Source organism: Girardinichthys multiradiatus, chromosome 5 (genome assembly GCF_021462225.1).
Source record: "Girardinichthys multiradiatus isolate DD_20200921_A chromosome 5, DD_fGirMul_XY1, whole genome shotgun sequence".
Taxonomy (NCBI): domain Eukaryota; kingdom Metazoa; phylum Chordata; class Actinopteri; order Cyprinodontiformes; family Goodeidae; genus Girardinichthys; species Girardinichthys multiradiatus.
The window spans coordinates 11,730,921-11,751,352 of NC_061798.1; the positions used below are offsets into that span (position 1 = coordinate 11,730,921).

General features: G+C 39.3%; 1 protein-coding gene across 2 annotated transcripts; it reads right to left on the reverse strand.

Moving 5' to 3' along the window:
* Positions 1–1,254: 1,254 nt before the first annotated feature.
* LOC124867896 lies at positions 1,255–17,888 on the reverse strand. Of its 2 annotated transcripts, XR_007038169.1 has the most exons (18): positions 17,396–17,888; positions 16,314–16,472; positions 15,893–16,011; positions 15,630–15,813; positions 13,784–13,896; positions 12,648–13,704; positions 11,296–11,420; positions 10,672–10,930; positions 10,331–10,458; positions 10,131–10,227; positions 9,913–10,035; positions 9,454–9,626; positions 5,271–5,368; positions 2,794–2,921; positions 2,049–2,229; positions 1,799–1,943; positions 1,505–1,632; positions 1,255–1,295 (listed from the first exon to the last, which is right to left on the reverse strand). XR_007038169.1 is itself a non-coding variant. In XM_047364583.1 (17 exons), the coding sequence occupies exons 1-17, from the start codon at positions 17,820–17,822 to the stop codon at positions 1,558–1,560; spliced, it is 3,591 nt and encodes a 1,196-aa protein (XP_047220539.1). In that variant the 5' UTR covers positions 17,823–17,888; the 3' UTR covers positions 1,255–1,557. The 2 variants fall into 2 exon arrangements, 1 of the variants encoding a protein (XP_047220539.1); XM_047364583.1 differs by having other exon boundaries at positions 1,255–1,632.
* Between the last annotated feature and the right edge of the window lie 2,544 nt (positions 17,889–20,432).

Consider the following 20,432-nt stretch of genomic DNA (forward strand, 5'->3'; position numbering starts at 1 on the left):
TCTTAAATCTTTTGCAGCCTCCAACTGTTTTATTTCCATGACTGTCCTTTATTCAGCTCCATTCACCCAACTCTGACCAACTTTTCTCTCTTTCCCCACAGCATGATGCTGCCACTACCACTATGTTTCACCATGGGGATGGCATTTCCTGTTTGCGCTTTAGTAGCACTGTAATGCAGATATTTTTCCTCTCATCCACATAATAAATTGTCCAGTTTAATTTTTAGCAAAAAATGTGCCAGTGTTTAAAGGGATCATAAATGTTTTCTTTGCAATAGCCTCAAAAGTCTTGCAGCTGAAAATTTAACTCTATGAAGTATTGACATCGTGACACACCTTGCTTTATTTTACATTATTCCTGCAGCCAAACAAATGGTTTGCATTTGTAAAGATGGATCCAAGACCAGCAGTAAAGAAAAATACTTTCCTATGAGAGAATTTGACAGCTATTTAAAGATCATACCAAAATAAGCTTGGGTAAGTTATGCAAATAAGTGCAGTACTGCTGCAGAGATGCAAAGGTTGCAGGTGGTGGAGAATTGTTAAACAAGTTTATGCATTTGAAGGTTCACTGAAATTTGAACATATGTTCACAAAAAATATATATTTTTACACTACTGCATGGGGGGACATACGTATTTATTACAGCTGCACTTACAAGGATTTGCGTAAAGTAACATTTGTTATTTTATTTATTTATAAAGTGCTTTACAAACCAAAAGGCAAACAAAGTGCTGTACAGGTGAATAAAAAATGTATTTCACCAATCATTAGGCAAAAGGTGGTACTTCGTTATATAATACTGAGATCTCTCCTTTGCAGACATAAGTTTCAACTTAGTAGTTTATAAATAAAATTTAAAAAATGGGGAGAGTGACTTGGGGATCAGCTACTTTGTCTTGTTGTGTGATCCATCTTAGGCACAAATATTCAGTACCTGATTTCCTCTCGACTGGAGATTTTCACCTTTGAATTAGTTTGAAAACAAACAGAATGACAGTTGTAGCAAAACCAAAATTCCTAATCAGGAGAATAAGTAAGATGCAAGCAACCCATTTGATGTTTTACCAAAACTGTTCAGCTCTAAGAGCTAGCATCTATTTTTTTAATGACAGTTCTGATTAGCTAAAAGTTGACATTTTCTTGCTGGGGTTTCTCTTGATTTTCTTACTGACTATAATGTCTATTGCTCTCCCACACTTCAATAAAACCAAATAGCTGCAGGTTTAAAGGTAACACAGCAGAGCCTTCACAGTTGTTTAAGAGCCTTTATTGGATGGTTAAATGCATCACATCTGAGGATAAAGAAGATAAGACAGCATGAAGATGAAATCCTTCAGTTTTAGGTGTTTGTACATTTACCTGAGCCTCATTTTTAACCACTTTTAAAGGCATCAGCCTTGTTGTAACTAACAGAAAACATATTGATTTAAATCAAAGTGTAGCTACCACAAACTCTCAGGCTCTCTTCAGATGGTTTGTAATAAGGCTCTGTGTTTTATACCTTCTGCTGGAGCTCAGAAGGATGCTGTGAATTGATGAAATTCGGTTTCTCACTCAGTGACCAAAGCATCCCTCAACACAAGGACCATCTTGAGGAGAGCAGATCTCAGTTGAACACATGAAGTAGATCTGAAAGGGAAGCAAATGAAGATCAGGAATAAACTGTTTTATAAAATTAAGGTGATCAGTCACAGGCGAGAACAATCTTTTAACTGACTCAACCACAACAGCTTTGTTCCTAAAACGTATTCCCAGAATGTCAGCTCATATTTACAGTGTCTCTGCTGAGCCTTACCTCTTCCTCCATGTCCTGGAACTCTCCATCCGGGAGGAACTGAAAGGTGCGAATGGTGAAGCGCCGTGTCTGACTCTGAGGAGAAGGCGGAGTAGGGTCTGACAGAACGGTCTTCGGTGGGGCTGGGTCCAAAGGGTTGGGGCATCTGGAGAATGTTAAGTAATGGCATGAGCATTGTAATTATATTAAAAACAGCCTCTTTAGTTGAGACTGGATTTTTTTAAGAAGAAGTGGAGATGTTCTTACATACCCGTTGTAAAGCAACACCCACGCAGCCTTTCCAGAGCGGGGGTAGGCCACACAGAAGTGCACCAGCAGCACCAAACTGGGATCTGGGGAGTTGAGTAGGCGCACTTCAAGGTGGAGAGGTTTCCCCAGCAACATGTGCAGAGGTTGGTGATACTGTGGGTAATAACTGCTGTACTGGGCATCTAATATTAGATGGTAGCACAGGAAGATAACATTATCAGTTCAACTAATTTCATTTATTCATCTCCCTTCTCAACCAGCAAGGCTCTACTTTCTTCAGGACACAAAAAGGATATTATCTTTTACAGAGGTTTAATGATCTTTTCTGCTTTAGAAGATAAACACCATTGGGTTCACAAAAAGACATTTTAGCAATAATTGTTTGAAAACTAAGAATCAAGTTTTAATTTTATAAATGAAGCAAAGGTTTCACAAACACCGTTCTTTAGAGCAACTAATCAGAAAATAATTGGGTCGAATCAAGAAAAATATGCAATCCTAGCACTACTTCTATAATAAGTCTCAAACACTCACCTTCATATCAATGTCTTATTAGTAGCTTACAGTTCTTTCGTTGGATAAAGTCAAATCGAAAGCAACTAGATGCAATGCAGGACAGACTCCCCTTTGACGAAAAATAGTGTCCTTTTTTTTAATGTAACGAGATCTCGTGCCATAAGGTTTTGTTACACCTCCGACCTTGAACATTAACAGAACCTCTTGGTTTTGGAAGGAAGATCCTTTACCTTTGGCAATCCTCAGCTGGACTCCAAACACTCCCTGAGTATGAACATCAGGACCAAAGGTGGGAGTTTTAACGACGTAGCTCACACTCAGAACTGTTCCTGGCATGTACCTGCACTCCACCAGCAACCTGAAGATGGAACAAACCCCATTTAAGTCTAATGTATTGCTTTGTAACTTTTGGTTGAAAGTACCAAAAAAAAAAAAAAAAATTACTAGTCCATCACACAGAGTTACTGTCACCTTGGTGAAGAAAATTAAAAGACAACTTGCAGTGAGACAGCAAGCCTGAAGTACCAGCTCCGAGAGCTCAGAAACAGCTGCTAAGGCTAACTAGTGGCTTTATTGCTCCCCAAGCATTCACTGGAAATGTTTCAACAGAGCATCGGTTCTACAGCGTTTCTAACAAGTTCAAATTTGTTTTGCTTGCAAAGTTAAACACACAGAAAACTGATGCATGCTTAAAGCAGTAAAGAGAGCCCTGAATGTTTCTAAATGTGTTCATTTAGAAAACGGGTATCTCACAGAACAGATGCGTATATTTTATATCAACCGTATATTTAATTTTTATGTTCAAATAAGACTCATCTTTGTAATAACTTTTGGTTAACATTTTTACAAATGCATCTCAAATTAGAATCACTGAAAAGGTCATTTACTTCAAGATTTTAATTCAAAATGTGAAACTCATGACGATTTATTAAACAGTTACATAAATAAAGCATTTTTTCCCTGTTTCTTTTATTATTATAACCCAAAGTATCGTTATACTAGAAGATTATGTAAAATAAAGGATTTTTGATACAAAAATGTCAGCTTACTGAGAAGCATGTACATGACGTGTACGGTATATTCAATCAACATTGCATGAATCACTGCATCAATGCAGCATGGCATGGAGGGGATCAGCCTGTGAATATGCTGAGCTGGTGGTAGTTTTTACAGTGTGGGCAGCTGCCAATGTGCTGGAAAATGTTGACAAACCACAGCAGATGGCTTGGCTTCCAAAATCATCATATAGGGCTTTTCCAACGAAGAGGATTTAGTTGTTAACCAGGCCTAGGTGCTAGCGCCAGGTCTAATCTCCAAGTGAGCCAAGTCACCAAGTCATTAGAACCCTCTCATTCAGTTGATGTTTGATCCTCTCTCTTATTTTGTGTTTTTGTAAAGTCTCATATTGCAGGGAAACAACTTAAAGCTGCAGTAGGGAGTTTTGAGAAAACCGTGGACTTCGCCTGAAAATTTAAACTAGCACACCTTACATATCTCTCCCCCTTGCTTTCTGCTGTGCTACAGCCCTCCCTCCACAGCTCCTTCACCACAACGGAGCCTGCCGTGAACGTGCAGCTTTTTCATCAGTCTTCTTCTGTTTACCCGTCTTTGTTTTCTGAGCAGGTGCCATTTGAGAAATTGGCAGTTTTCCTGTAATGTTAGGTTGTTTTTCCACTATCAGCACAGCTGCAGAACACTGGCAATCTTTAGCTTGTGCGCGCTGTTTCAGGGAAGGGGTGTGAGCAGTGCGTACATGAGTGTGATTGACACAGCTAACACATTTCTCCTGGCTCTGATTGTTTTAATTTGTAAAAAATACATTTTTACAAAAGTTACCTACAGCAGCTTTAACCACAGAAATATTTGTCCCAGAATCCCTGCAAGCAGATGTCCTAATAAAACCACCATCAAAACAGCAAGCATTGTTTAAGAATGTTGATCAGCTGATCTCTCAGCATTATCCGCACTGAGAATGCGAGTTAAAAACAACCTTCAAGTAAAATTTATTAACACCACCTTAAAAGACTGTCTTAAACAACTCAGTCAGAAATTGCCTTGCGAATCTCCCGGAAACTCTTGAATGGGCTTTGCTTTACAATCCCCTCAAGGGTGCCATTATCCCTGCTACTTGTGCACTTTTTTTCCTTCCACTAAATTATCCAATAATATGCTTGCATACAACACTGAACAGCATTGGTTTTTTTTGTTGCTTACCTTCCTTGTGGAAGGTATAAATGGCAGTCTGCTGGTAAACTGTCAAGCCAGCAGGTTTGATGATTGTTTAGGGTATAACATCCCATTTCTGTATCAAACATCCTTTTAGTCGTTCTTATGTAATATTTAATATTCTAAGAAACAAAATTTCACATTTTCATTAGCTGCAAATCAAAATCATCAAAACAGAAATATATGCCTGAATATATCACTGTCTAATAAACCTATACGAGTTCTTCTCCTTGAATTGAATAACTGAAATAAGTTCATTTTAGAATCACATTCAAATGTATTAAAATGCACCTGTAAATAAATGACAACTCCAGTCCACAAACAGTAAAACAGGGGAGTAAAACCTGAAACTACACATTATGTGCATGTCAGGCCCCTACTGGAGGTGTCCACATCACTTATCAAAGCAACAGATCATCTCTGGTTGTTCAGATAGTGTTGTTTAGCAGGGTTTCCTCTGAATATAATAATGTTGGCTGACCTGACAGGTGAATCTCTTGTAATGGTGCCATAGTTGAGGCTGACAGTTTGCACTACGTTTGTAATCTCCACCAGATAGACCACAGTCTTCCCCACCACCTATAAAGACAAAAGTAGAATATAGGCAATTCATATAATATCCTGTGCTGCAAAGGTGTTTAAACAGCCAATGTATATTTTACAGATACAATAAAGAAATTAAAGATTTAAAATTAAAATGAAATTCAGCTTCCATATGTTAAACTCTTAGCTAATGGGGTAAATGTGTCCATGGCCAGAACCTTTCATTAAAAAATGAACCTGAAGGTCTGGAAAATATTCAGTTAAATTCAATTTATTAATATAAACACAGATTCAGTACAAATGTTATCCCCAGGCACATTGCAAACTAACCAAGTTTTTTTTTTTTACAAAACAATCAAATTTATATAAAGAAATATACAGTTAGTGCAACCCAATCATTTAGATTGATTTAAATTCATTTATGTACATTTGATTCATCTTAGTTATGAAACATTGCAGTTACATTCAGTTTAATTTTTCCAATTGGTAAAAGGTTTTCTATCTTAGGAAAACCAGCAGATTGTGACGAATGCCGGACTTTGCAGTAATCACTTCCCACGTATAAGACAGAAGACTCCATTTAACATGAAGAAAATAGCTTAGTGTGACCAGCCATTTGCTGTGACTGACTGCTAAGGTGACAGCTAAAATATCCTCTCGCTAAACAGATATTTCACTGGTGGAAAAATCAGTCCAGAAAGTTTCCACAGGTCTTTACAACTGGACTGATATGTGGAAAACAGACAGACACCAGCAAATCATTTTTATGTTTAGGCCTTACCAACTATGGACGAGGTCAGCGTCATACCAGAGGACACCACTCTTAATAAGGGAGAAAACGATCATCATGGGAGTCACTGAAAAACCCCAGCTGACTGCTAAGGAGTGCACTCCTTAGCAGTCAGCTGGGGGACAACACGGGTAGAAGTGAAGACCAAGTGGAGTGGGAGGAGTTCTCCTCTTAAATCACTAACAGGCTGCCTCTGACCTCATCCCACCAGGAAATGCTTTGCTCAGAGTGCATTACATAACTAACTACTGAATCAACTATAATATCAGGCTGTTTTTTTAAGTCTTATTTTTTCTTATCATTTTTATTGTATTGAACTGTTTTTTTCTTCTTGGTTATTTGTGGTACTGTTGGTGTTTTTGTCTTGGTTATTTTTATGGAGTTTTTTTGATTATTGGACCTGTAAAGCAATTTGGCCACTTGGGTGTATAAAGCACTCTATAAATAAAGGTTGACTGATTGAAACTACCATCACCTATTGGCTTATACAGAACCTGAGATTCATCGTGTTCTGCAGTGTCTCCAACTTCATTCATTATTTAAGTACAGTATTTTTCATCTTAATCACCTAAATAATGAGGCGTCCAGTGAAATGCCTCAGCTGGTTTATTGTTTAAAATAGTATGCAAACCATGCCCGACCATGACAATCAATGTGTCTCCAGTGATTGTCAACACCTTGATTCTCAGAGTCATCATTAACAGGGCCCAATCACAGCCAGCAGTAGCTCTACATCTGACCCTCTGTACACCAGTGTTTATGGCAGATTTTAATGCAAAACTCTAAAATAGTCATCCAACCTTGTAATGAGGTGTTCATGCACTGCTACCCTTATGGAAAACCATGATACTGTTTGAGATGATGGATTTCTTGTCAAACAAGCTGATTATGTTCTGCAGATACTGCTGTAAAACATGAGAAAAGTTTTCAGTGACAGAGGCTTAACTTCAGGGTCTTTCTATGAAACCTTTATACGACAATGTCAGCACTTATTATTATTGTAATTAAGGTCATCTTTAGACCAACACTGTAGTTTTACACAGATGAGAATTTTAGGTTGTTTTCACAGAGACCGACATGCTGATTCTGATTTCTCTTGATGAACTGAGTAACAGCTTTCAAAACACTGTCTGGCCTTCTAGAGCGTGACAATTAGTTATGCTGGAAGCAGAGCTGACATCCCACTGCTGTGGGAGAGCAATATGAAATGGCAGCAATAACATTGATACATTTCTAATAGTTTTCCAATTAGATCCTTTAGTGAAATCATGCAAGCAGGCAACAGAACTAAAGAGAATGTAGAAATAATGATTGAAACATATCTGCAATGAATCCTGTTTTAAAACCAGTAAAAACATTTGGAGGGAGTTGGAATCTACAGTTATAGAAAACAAGCGGAAATCTGAGAGCCGAAAGGTGAGGAGCATGTTGTTGCTAAAACCTCTGCAATCAAATATTGTTGACCAATATTTTTATGTGAGGTACATTTAATGTCCATGTTTAATTTGCAACATAAAAGCTTTTTTCCTGCCATTATTCTATAATCTCAAACATTTTATTATCACAAATGTATTATTAGGAACAGAGAAGACTTTGACCAAGTGCATTTTTAAAACCATGAATAAAATGTATCAGGTCAGATGTTTACATATACTGGTCCTTCTCAAAATATTAGCATATTGTGATAAAGTTCATTATTTTCCATAATGTCATGATGAAAATTTAACATTCATATATTATAGATTCATTGCACACTAACTGAAATATTTCAGGTCTTTTATTGTCTTAATACGGATGATTGTGGCATACAGCTCATGAAAACCCAAAATTCCTATCTCACAAAATTAGCATATTTTATCCGACCAATAAAAGAAAAGTGTTTTTAATACAAAAAACGTCAACCTTCAAATAATCATGTACAGTTATGCACTCAATACTTGGTCAGGAATCCCCAAGGTCTGGAATCGGCCCTTCTCCACAATCTTCCTCAGGGTCCGGTCACCTCTTCTCGTTGTGCAGCGTTTTCTGACACACTTTTTCCTTCCCACAGACTTCCCACTGAGGTGCCTCGATACAGCACTCTGGGAACAGCCTATTCGTTCAGAAATGTCTTTCTGTGTCTTACCCTCTTGCTTGAGGGTGTCAATAGTGGCCTTCTGGACAGCAGTCAGGTCGGCAGTCTTACCCATGATTGGGGTTTTGAGTGATGAACCAGGCTGGGAGTTTTAAAGGCCTCAGGAATCTTTTGCAGGTGTTTAGAGTTAACTCGTTGATTCAGATGATTAGGTTCATAGCTCGTTTAGAGACCCTTTTAATGATATGCTAATTTTGTGAGATAGGAATTTTGGGTTTTCATGAGCTGTATGCCAAAATCATCCTGTATTAAGACAATAAAAGACCTGAAATATTTCAGTTAGTGTGCAATGAATCTAAAATATATGAATGTTAAATTTTCATCATGACATTATGGAAAATAATTAACTTTATCACAATATGCTAATATTTTGAGAAGGACCTGTACAGTATGTAAATAACATGGTAATTTTTGCCCATTCCTCCTGACAGAACTGCTGTAATTGAGGATTCGGAGATGGTATCTGAACAGAAAAGTTTGACCCTAAAGATGCTTCAAACTTTCCCACTCTGAGCAGGTTTCACCGCCACTTCGTGTGAACAGGAACACCCTATCCAACCAAGAAGCTTGGCAGATACTCCTAAACCTAGCTTCATGTGGACGGGGCCTTGGTCAGGTTAGTAGGCCTGAGATCAGGGCATTGTGATGAACACCTCAAAACATTATTGTTGGTTGTACTTATGCCACTTTGAAGCTAATTAGGTGCTGTTTTTAGGGTCATTGTACGTTTGGAAGACCCATATCAGAGTGACTTGAAATAATGGATCAGTGTGTTGCCCTAAAACACACCCACGGATGCCCCTCCGGTTAACTCAAATGTAAAATAATGAGAAGCTCACAAAGCCAGGACATTTATGCATTCTTAAATGCTTTAAAGCCATAACAATCATGATGCATGTCAGCTTCTCTCACAGTTAATGAACAAACGCAAACATTTCTCTTAATTTTACTTCACTCTTCCTTCCTAAAACAGAAGGTGGAGTTTGATTTAATGTCCAACAGTGAGTAAAAAAAAATATGGTTGTGCACCTTTTTATAGTTTGTGTAAATACCTGGTTTTACCTTTTATAATGAATAAAAGATATTCTCCAAACTGTTTGATAATGTTTTTGCTTTAAACAGACCCGAGAATCTTAACATAATGCCGTTTATTTCCAACTCTTTCTTCGGCATTTTGAGATGATTTATAAATCTTACCACTCTGCGCGTCCCACAGCCGTCCATTGGGATTTTGAACAATGCATACTCAGGGGTCACCTTCTGAGGTTTGCAGGTGGAGTTGTTGGCAGCAACCAGCAGTGCAGTAGAAAGAGGGGGGTCCATGAGGGAGGCCGGCACAGAGAAGATCATGTGGCGGTCAATAGTGCACTCTGGAGGGATGAACAAAGACACCCAGACAGACACACATGCACACTTACCAAAAGGTTGCATGAACAAAAGGTCAGAAATCTCAGGAGGCAATTGATAATGAGACCCAAGATTCTTCCAGCCTTTTCACATTCTGTGTCACCGGCGGCTTGAATCATGCTGTGCCGGCCCTGAATATGCTTCTTCACACATCCAGCAGCTACAGTACTTTTGCGTACTCTAAAACAGCTCAACTGCACTTAGCTAAGTGGCGTGAAAATGCCAGTAGGGATACAGAGTGCAGCTCACCATCCATTGGGTAGTAGCAGGCAGGGGGGTGCTTGTTGAAGCAGCAGCCCATGGCGAGGCACTGTGTCTGGGATATAGAGCTGGATCCGCAGGGGAGGCGGTATTCGCTGTGAAGGTTGCACTCTGAGGGGCAGCACGACAAATGTCAGGAGCACAGTTGAAATAACAGACAGGCCTGGACAAACTGAACAGCCTTTTAGAGAGGTAAAATCATCTACCATGCTCAAACCTCGGAATCACAAGTGGACAGGAAACCTTTGCCTCCTTTCTTCCACTGCGTGTTGTGTAGAGGATGTTGATAATGTACATTTGACCCTTTTACAAAAGAAAACAGTCATACAAAGAGTTAATACGCACATAAAATAGTCACTTGTTCAAAATGTCATGTGCTCAGTGTGAAATCTGAATCAATACTTGCCTGCACACTCATATGACAGTGTGAATGTAACTGGAGAAACAAATGGATTGTGCCATCCTTGGCCTCACTTGCATAATATCCACATTCTTTAGGGGTTTCAGGGAGGTTCATATGGTTCCCATTGATGTCTTAAACATATATGTGGAAACATACAATAAGATATTTTACTGTAGACCTTAAAGAGAACAAATACAGCTTTGCACTGGGAGACGGAGATCCCGAGTGACAATAAAAACCCCAGCTTTACCCCTACTCCCATTCACCGCACAGCAGAGCCTCTGAACTCATGCAGAACTGATGACTACCATATGCACCTGGTGCACATACGAGCAGGCACACACCTTTAAGAACTATTTCAGAAATGGGTCCAGGGGGAAGCACGACCTTCATCTGCTGGAAGGAGCAGAAGACGTCAGTCCTTGTGACAACAGATGGACCCGGCTTGCCCTTAGTTGCGCTTGGAGGGGTGGGGAAAGTCCACGGAGAAGTTGTTGGTGGAGTATCAGGGGTGCTCTGATATGGACACTGCAGATCCAGAGTCCTATTCTGCCAAGTGGAGAAGTCCCAATAACTTATAGGTAGAGAAATGGTTGTGGGAGTCTAAACAGTGAGGGACAAAATCAATAATTAATGGTCAGACAAAAAATTACGAGTGAATTTACCTCCACTTACAAAAACATTGTGTTCCTAACAGCTAAGATGCAAAAAACAAAGGAAAATACCCTGCACAAATGCCTTTCATCCATTATAGATTTATCTTCAACAATAATAAAACTAAACTGCTGCTCTGTGGTCTACATATACACACAAATACAGCTATATTTAAACATAAAAAACAGACCTTAAAGAGCTGTACAGATCTGGTAGCGAATCACAAATACAGATTACTAGAGTTTGATGAAGTTCAACACAGAAAATATAATAAATCAGTGTCTACACTGGCGGCAAAAAAGGAGGAGTCTGACCTGTAAATGACTGTGACAGGCCGGCAGAGGAGAGTGGAGGATTACGCCGTGGCCTGCAGTCCTCTGTAACATGTAGCTGCAGAATGGAGACACGCTGGAGAGTGACTGCCATGATTGTAATGGGTCTAAAGGAAAGGAGCGGTGCAGGTTAGATCTTTGCTGTTTAGGAAAAAAAACAAACTTTAAATAAGCTTTAAACCTCATTTTCATCATACCAGTGATTCTATACAGGTTTTATGCCTCTGAGCAAAAACAGAAAAAAGAAGATCCCATGCTATCTTTTGAGATAAAAAAAAAAAAAAAAAGCTCTAAGCACTAAGCAGCCTTAGAAAATTTAACAGATTGTGTAATTGAAATTGACATTTCGGAAGCAAATGTCAGAAAGGTAGTATCCTGTAAAAAAAAAAAAAATAAATCTAGTACCCATAATTTATTGATTTGTTTTTTTCAGAAAAAAAAACATCTGAACATCTAGTGTCTATCAAACCAAGAAACCCCAGAACTGCCGACCTGATAACAGAGCTTGGCAGGACCCAAAAAAAAAAGAAAACATTGGTGTCAACTGTGAAGTGTGGACTGCAGCAGCAGCCAAACCTTTCAGCTTCTGACACACTCGTGGAAAAGCATTTTCCACATAAGGACATTTAGTTGGGTGACTCGGCATTATAAGAGGCAAACATCAGAAAGGGAACTTAAATCACACACAAAAAAGAAACACTCTATAAACACCGAGTTACATACAGACAGAGTTTAGCAGATATAAAGTGTGACATAGTAGCTATGCAGGCACTCTTAGAAAGATATATGGAAGCATACTCTGAACTGGTGGTGAAATCTTTTATGGCACATTCACACCAAGATCCATACAACTTATAAAACTGTCAGAAGAAAACCTTTTCACCAACTACCTTCTTAACGAGCCTAATTTATTTTGAAACAAGCCATGTTGACTGTTTAGTCATAACCTATTAATACAGATCAGGGCTGCTCAGATTCTCATTGTATAAATGAGTAGAAATACCCTTTTATATAAAACAAACAAACAAACAAACAAAAACACATGATGGTTTAAACTAGAAAAGCATTTGATCATAATTCTCCTCTCATTTCTCCTGGTCCCGTGGCTAAACAGTCTGTTCACGTCACATGTGGTCCCTACTCAGCCCTGGTCATACCTGCTCAAGAGCAGGGAGCAAAAAACTAGATACCGGTATGGAAAAAAACAGTACTGGAAACCCTCACAAAGCGAGCTGAGTGGAGCAGAGCCGGGCTAAATCATGCTGGTGGAAAAGGGGCAATAGGGAGCCACACTCTCCTCTGAAAAAGAGTGTTATGTTTACACAAATACTGACCTCTGACCTGGATGGATTCTGGGTCAGCAAAAGGCAGGAAAGCGGTCATGTTCTCATTCAGACACTGGATATGGGATGTCTGAGGAGTGATCCAGTCTGGGGCTGTGGTGGAAGAAGGAATCTTCGGATATTGGGGGAAAAGGGGATGGAGTTTTGGGTAGTGTGCTTGGTAGAACATGTGATGACTGGCTACTGGTTTCTCAGGCTCCTGTTTGACTGGTGGCAGATGTGGAGGCAGCTGAAAGTGAAATGGAGTTTGGATATTAGACTGGCTGCAAGGATACCTAGGACTATCAGGGGTGCCAACTGGTGGAGCAGAAGCAGGATGTGAAGCAGAGTAAGAAAGTGCTTGTTGATGGTAGTAAGACATCGGTGGATAAAATAAACTGGTTTGGTGTTTTGGTGGAAAGGAAGGACGACGTGTTGGTGTTGGAGCTTGGGTCACTGTGGATACAGGATAATACGGTTTCTGATGATAGTACTCAGGATAATATGGACCTGCTGAAGGTTTGGGGTGTTCTTCAGCTGCCGGGATCAATGTCTGGTAATAGAATGGCACATAGGGATAGAAGACAGTATATGGATACTGAGACAGGTGGTCAGGTAATTCAAAAACCTGATGTTCAGAATGATCCTTCGAGTGAATGAGATCAGGAAAGTATTGTAGATGACTGTCAGAAGAATAGGATAACTTTTCAGATCCAGAGGGGTACTGGTGGTACTGCTGCACAGACGCAGGGAAGCGGCCAATCGTGGGCTTAGGTGGATGACGGGTCTGTAAGGCAGGAGGGAAGATTTGTGGTAGTTGTTGGTACTGGAACCCAGAAGCAAGGTAGTGTTGATAGTGTGGATTTTCTATAGTCTGCTCTTTAACTGAGGCTTGCTGAGAGGGAGGGGAAGTAGGGCTGACAGGATCTAGGAAGTATGGAGGCAAAGTGTCACCAGGAGACAGATGAGGATAATCAGGCAGGAAGGGGGCATGGGGAAACTGAGGAATGACTGGACAGGAGAGAACATAATGTACATCATCTAATATGAGCTGAAGTTGCAGATTATCCTGCAGAAGAAAATCAAAATAAAAAGTTAATTACTGATGAGCATCCTGGCACAGCTTTCAGTTAAATGAGAGAACTTACATCAGTTGTGATACAAGGAGCAGTGTGGGAGATAAGATAGGTCAGGTATTGGGCCTCAGAGTCAACCTGGAACGCACACCTTTCAGATACAAAAGGATCCTTTGCTCCATCCACTGTCAAACAGATTAAAACATATTTCTGTTACCAACACAGTCAAGAAGTAAAAATTATGAGCTTTAGGCATTTAGCTCCTATTTAGGGGTTTTTGATTTGCATGTTGAAACAAACCAGCCACTCCTATAATTGTTAAACAGTTATGCGGGACCTGATATCCAGAAATACTCCATTTAATGTTTGGTGACTAGATACTAAACTCCCCCAAGTAATCCATGTGTGTTTATCAAAATCAGATGACTCAGAAAAGTCTTCTTAGCCATAAATAATAACTCCCCCTAAATTATGAACCAACTTTGATTAACATTTTTTGAAAAGCTGAGAGAAATTTCACTAGCTACACCAAAGCCTGATCACTGCCAGACTGATATAATCAAAAATTACTTGAACAGAACCTGACAGACAACATGAGGTAGGCTAAAAGATCTCAAGAAATTAAACACAGAGGAGCAAAACTGTTGACCTCTATCAAAAGAGTAACTAAAGCAATTTCTAAGACTTTGGGACTCCAATAAAGAGCAATGGGAACTATCCAAGAGACCACAAAAAAACCCAGAAACATATCTAACATCCTCCAGACCTTGTCTCAGCTAAGGTCAGAGTTCACGATCCAAAAATAAGAGACTGGGCAAAAATGGCAACCATAGGAGAATTCCAAGTTAAAAACCACTGCCAACCAAGGCCTCTCTCACATTCACCAGAAAACACCTTGATGTTCCACAAGAGTAAAATATTATGTTTACTAAAGAGACAAAAGTAGAACTTTTTCAAAAGGTGTGAATCTATCTGCATAAAACAGCATTTAAAAGAAAAAAAAAGGAGAAGACAAAGAGGGTTGTTGTAGCGTGATAGTCCAATGGTTCTATAATTGATGGAACCATTAATGCTGCTCTCAACCAGAAAATCATGAAAGAGAATATCTGGCTATTACTTTATGACCCTAACCTGAAGTGCACTAGGGCAATCCAGCAGGACAATGGACAAAGGACACAAGAAAGTCCATAAATCTTTTTGTGGCTTAGTCAAAGTCTGGACTTAAATCCAACTGAGATGTTGTGGCTTGGCCTTAAACAACCTTTATGCTCAAAAACCCTCCAGTGTGGCTGAATTAAAGCAATTCTGGAAAGAAGGGTGGGTCACAATTCCCCCAAATTGATGGAAGTGATGCCAGATAACTCACATATGCTTCATGGCAGTTGTTGCTCCCATTGGTGGCCCAAGCAGTTTAGCAACAGTTTAGGTTTACGGGCCAACTACATTTTATTTTTACATGGTACCAGGTTGGTTTAAATAAGTCTGTCCATTAATAAATGTGATCATTTAAAAACTTCAACTTGGAAACATAATAATTAGATATGCCAAAAGAAAAGAAATCTGTAAGAGGGCTTTTCTGGACTGGATTTTCACACCACTGTACCAACTACATTCATAAATAAAATGGCTGAAAAACATGTTTTTTTGTCCCACTGGTCAGTCTGCTGTGGAAATTCTGTGCAGATGTAGCATATACATACAATGGTGGCGAACCTATGGAGTCACACGTGGCTTTATGGCTAAAATCACTTATCCAACTATAAGAAATACATTAGTTCCTTTGATTGCACCAAGATCCCTTATTTTTAAACGTTTAAGAACTGAACTTTATATGTAGTTTCACAGGATACAATCAGTATTTTATCAGTCATTAAACCGTAACTTCTAACATGTGAATCGGTCACTGTAGCCTACATACCTATGACACCAAGGATAGGTACATTGTGCTCCTGCCCTGGGATCTGCACTGCCATGCCATAGGCAGAGCAGAAGACCAAGGGAGCAGACAGGGAGTACTTGGGAATAGCTGTGGATACCGTCATCGGGCAGGACAGCTTCAGCGGGCTCCCCAACCACAGCATGGGCAGCACGTAACTGTCATTCTGAGATAGGATAAATAAGACGCTGATTAGCCCAGGCATACTATAACTAGAAATAACAGCCCACTTTTTATCCTGATACCTCCTGAATGATGTAGCAGCCATCATATGGCACCGTCATCTCCAGGTAAGCCCATGAGACCTTCACTGAGTAGCCACAGTAGGAAGGCAACTGGAAAATGGAGATGGGGGAGGCACTCTCTGGAGATGGAAGAATAGTGTGGATTCAGTTATACTACAGGAAAAAATGAGTTAAATTTAGGACCCTCTGTCACACACACAGAGGAAACCACAGCAGTCCTTCTGAGCCATCACAAAGTACCTATTTTGAATAATTATGCTCAAAGAAAGTTGAACATTGGTGCTTTATAAAGTCAAAAGCAAAGACAGTTCAGCTATCAGGCAGAACAAGAAATCATCCCTGCCACCATCCATTTACCATCATCATTTACCATCCAAACAATCGAGTTATTAAGATGTATGTAGCATGCACTGAGCCTTACGTCTGTCGACTTGCAGGTGTGTGAAGCCTCGACTGGAAGCAGTTAAGGTCATGACATCATCAGCACACTCCACCAGAGGTTTCATGGCCTCCCATTCAGTAAAATGTGGTCTGGAGTCAGACAGTAACCCCAAAACCTTCCCCTGAATTTCAGAAAAACCTAAAGGAAATGGGAAAAAATTATTCTTCAGATTTATGCTGAAATAGGTCTCAATTTCTTAAATTCTTGCATTAATAAAGTGCAAATTAAAAAAAAAATTTAAGTTGAAACTTGTTTTTTTTACTCCTTGAAAACGCATACATTACCCAGAATGCAATTCAGAAAACTCAAAGCCCAGACCTCACCATATGCAACCCCGTAGAATGTATTGGGTATATTGGCCTGCAAAATGCAATTCAGGCACTTGTTGAACAGTTGGAGCACCTAGGGTGTACTGGTTGTGTAAAAAAATAAATAAAGTTAGAACTGGTATGGAAAGAAAAATCCAGTCTGGACTCAAACAAATAAACCATTTGGAATGAGTTTTTTTTTTTTTTTTTTAGCTACAATGTATGAAGAAGAAAACAAAAACAAGCTTTCTTGAACTAGTTTGTTAAACATCTATAAAACAAGAAAATGAATACAGCAAAGCCCCATTATTCAGATCCATGTCAGAGATTAGGGTGTTGGGCAGGAGGCATTCCAACCTGAAACATTTGAAGCTCATCCCCAAAGATGTTGAAAATATAAGTGGAGACTGATAGCTGCTCAACACTTACATTAAGGGTTTGATAGCCATGGTGTCAAAACATTGTCCAATTCATTAATGAGAAGGGTGTAAATCATTTTGGACAGTGTAAATAAAAACTTATTATTGGAAATCATTTTCCATCACAATCAAACTTGTTTGATATTAATTTCAGAAATGTTAATTTTATATGTTTTTATTTATGTTATGGGATTGCATAACTTTCTTCTGGGTTTAACTCGTTAAATTACGTCTTACTTTACACCAGTTTCCGCACAGTTGCATTTATTATGTGAAGCATTTTGGACAGTTGTAGTTGTTTTAAGATGTGCTTTGCAAATTCATTTGACCTGACCTGTAAAATCTTCTTGATAACCATCCTCTGGAGCAGAAGGTCTTCTTTCCTCCTTGATATCACCAGTGGTCCAGGTGGAGCTGTTCAGGGCGAAGCTGTAGCTAGTTTGATCGGGTTTTGGAGCCCTCACAAGTGGGAGTGGGTTAGCAGGGGGTTTAAAGTCTGGCTGGGGCTTCAGGAGTCCTGACAGGTGGGATAAATCCCGACTAGCGGTCCATGTTACCTGTTCAACCGCATACGGCTGCGGCTGTGCCTGCTGACCATGTTCAGGCTTCTCCTCCCCGGCCAAGGCTGACTCTCCTCGCTGGGTGGTTGAATCATCTTCCCTTCTTGCTAAACTAACCGAACAACAAAACTGAAAAGAATATAAAAGAACAAAAAGGACGATTAAAAACGAACGCATTTGTCTTTTTAGCTCGCAAGTCATCGCCGGTTTGAAGACGCTCTTTCCCAACGTGCACACTCGCGCGTCACCTGAACACGAGGCGATTAATTAGGAGTCATCAAGTAGGAGCCAATTAAAGAACAGCAACTGGGAACACATGGGGACTGGGAGATATTCTCCCACTACTCTTCAGTTTTTTTTAGTTTGGTTGCTTTGTCTCTCGTCATTATATACAGTTTTTAAATACGTTTAGTCAGTTTTATTGCGTTTAAAGAACTGTTTGAATTTAACCAAATAAACCTGGTGTGACAATTGTACATTTTATTTGGGTAGATTTGAAGCTATATAAACTTGCATTTCATAAAATATTAAAAATCCACTTACCTCTCAAAATCTAATACATTTTTAAGACCATTATATTCAAACTAGTTAAGTCAATCATTCTACTTTAGTAAATTGTTTAGGTTATAACTAGTCTGCTTTATATTGCTAAAGACATATCAGGGAATATTTATCCATTTATATTTTTATTCATTACAAAACATTTTGAGAAATAACAGTTCCTAACCCACTTTTCTTAATAAACATTTATTATTTACCTGCTGAGATTTCTCGGTACTAAAAACATCTGAATAGTAAGGATACAGCTGCAGTCAGTAGTATGCACACGTTTTATTGATGAAGACGAGTGTTTTTCTAACGGACATTTCTTGGGAGTAGAATCATAATGAACGAGTACTATTAGAACAGTAATATCTGTTCTAATCCATCCCAAATCTGTCCTCCTGGGTTAAGGTCAGGACTTTTTGCAGTTCAGTCAAGTTCTTCCACTCCAAAATTCCCAATCCATGTCTATCTGGACATTGCCTGTTGCACTGTTGTCATATTGGTACCACAATGGGCCATCCCCAGGCAGAGTAAGTCAACAGGTGGAGGTTTCAACTTAGCAATCTTTCTTTTTGTTTGTTGTGCAGACAGGAAAACATGTTTCTCCCTCTTCTTCATCTCTCAGCATCTGCTGACCCCGGTCTATGATTTTAAATGGCTTACATCTTTGTGGCTGAGTTGCTGTCATCCCCAATTGGTTCCACTTGATTTGGTATTTAATTTCAAGGAAGTTTATTTCACAGAAGGCATCCTATAAAGGAACTATCCTTCAAGCTCTTGAGAGTGACCCATTCTTTTACTAATGGCTGCAGAAGCAGTCTGCATGTCTAGGTGCTGGTTTTTATACACCTGTGAACATGGAAGGGGTCAAAATATCTGAATTAGATTTAGATTGGTTAGTGAATAATTTTGGCAGTGTAGTGTATCTACTGTAGATTTCTTCATAAGAAGAAGCTGCTGACCAGATGCAACCCGTGTGAGTTGTTTGATAGAAAATAACTGGGGCATATTTCTTGATCTGCGCCTGAGGTCCGTCCAAACAGCAGTGACAGAACATCTTATTGTTGCACTGGCAGTTCAGTGGAGACCAGAAAGGGTTGGAATCATGGTAGTGTGCCTGACGAAGGGCAAACAGATTTGTAATCCAAAGATCCGGGCAAGATTTTACTCAAGCACTAAGTGCTTTCCACAGCAGTGGTTGAAAAATAGTTATTCTTTAGGCTTTTGCAAAGAAAACATTTTAGTTTTTGCATTAATATTGGAAGACATTTATCCTGATTTTAGATGTTTTCCAGTCTTGCATATATGATACATTTTATTAACAGATCCATCAGTGTCTGCCTCATAAGTGTTATACTCCACGCAGAGAAGCTGTAGCACAGAAATATATTTTCTTTCTAAAATATGTAAAGACTTTAAATAGGTTCTGTATAATCTCTCTCCAGTGGCCACCCACTGACAAATGGGTATGAAACCATAGGCTTTGCAGAAGCCCACATGTTGTTACTGGGATAGAAATCTCCACTGGATCAGAAGTGGCATGCACAGGGAACCAGCACCGCTCAGCATCCACTCATCATTACTGTGATATGAGAAACCAACAGGGGTCACACATAATGGCTTTGAATTACTGTGATGAGACGATGCTTCCCTTAGTTCATTCCCACTTCCTCTAAAAATGCTACAGCTCTGAAATGATCTGTCTCTGCTTCTATCAAAACAGACTTAAACGCTCCATTAGTTAGCATTTTACAAAATTGGGTCACATGGATCTTATGGGAAATACATTCAATTCAAAGGAAACATTTGGGTTCAATAATGCACATGGTCTAAAATATCTGAGGTCTAACTCAAAATAGTTTTCATCACTGGGCAGCTGTTGTCTTCTTGGTGTTTTGAGTTGTAAACAAACTGTGATCAAGCACCAGAGTCAGGAAAGTTATACATTTAAGCAGTTTTTTCTTTCTTTTCTTGACAAGCCCAAAACCTAAAGGAATTAAAATAGCTAATACACTGCTCAAAAAAAGTAAACGGAACACTTAAACAACACAATATAACTCCAAGTAAATCAAACTTCTGTGAAATCAAACTGTCCACTTAGGAAGCAACACTGATTGACAATCAGTTTCACATGATGTTGTTCAAATGGAATAGACAACAGGGGGAAATCTTTGGTGATTAGCAAGACACACTCAATAAAGGAGTGGTTCTGCAGGTGGGGACCACAGACCACTTCTCAGTACCTATGCTTTCTGGCTGATGTTT

Excerpts from the sequence above, each read along its gene's own strand:
- LOC124867896 (XM_047364583.1), bottom strand. The coding sequence starts at position 17,822 with ATGACTTGCGAGCTAAAAAGACAAATGCGTTCGTTTTTAATCGTCCTT. Across the intron at positions 13,897-15,629 it reads ACCTATCCTTGGTGTCATAG|TGGATGGAGCAAAGGATCCT; the intron begins GTATGTAGGCTA and ends TCTGTTTGACAG. Across the intron at positions 10,228-10,330 it reads ACTGTCATATGAGTGTGCAG|GGTCAAATGTACATTATCAA; the intron begins GCAAGTATTGAT and ends CTTTTGTAAAAG.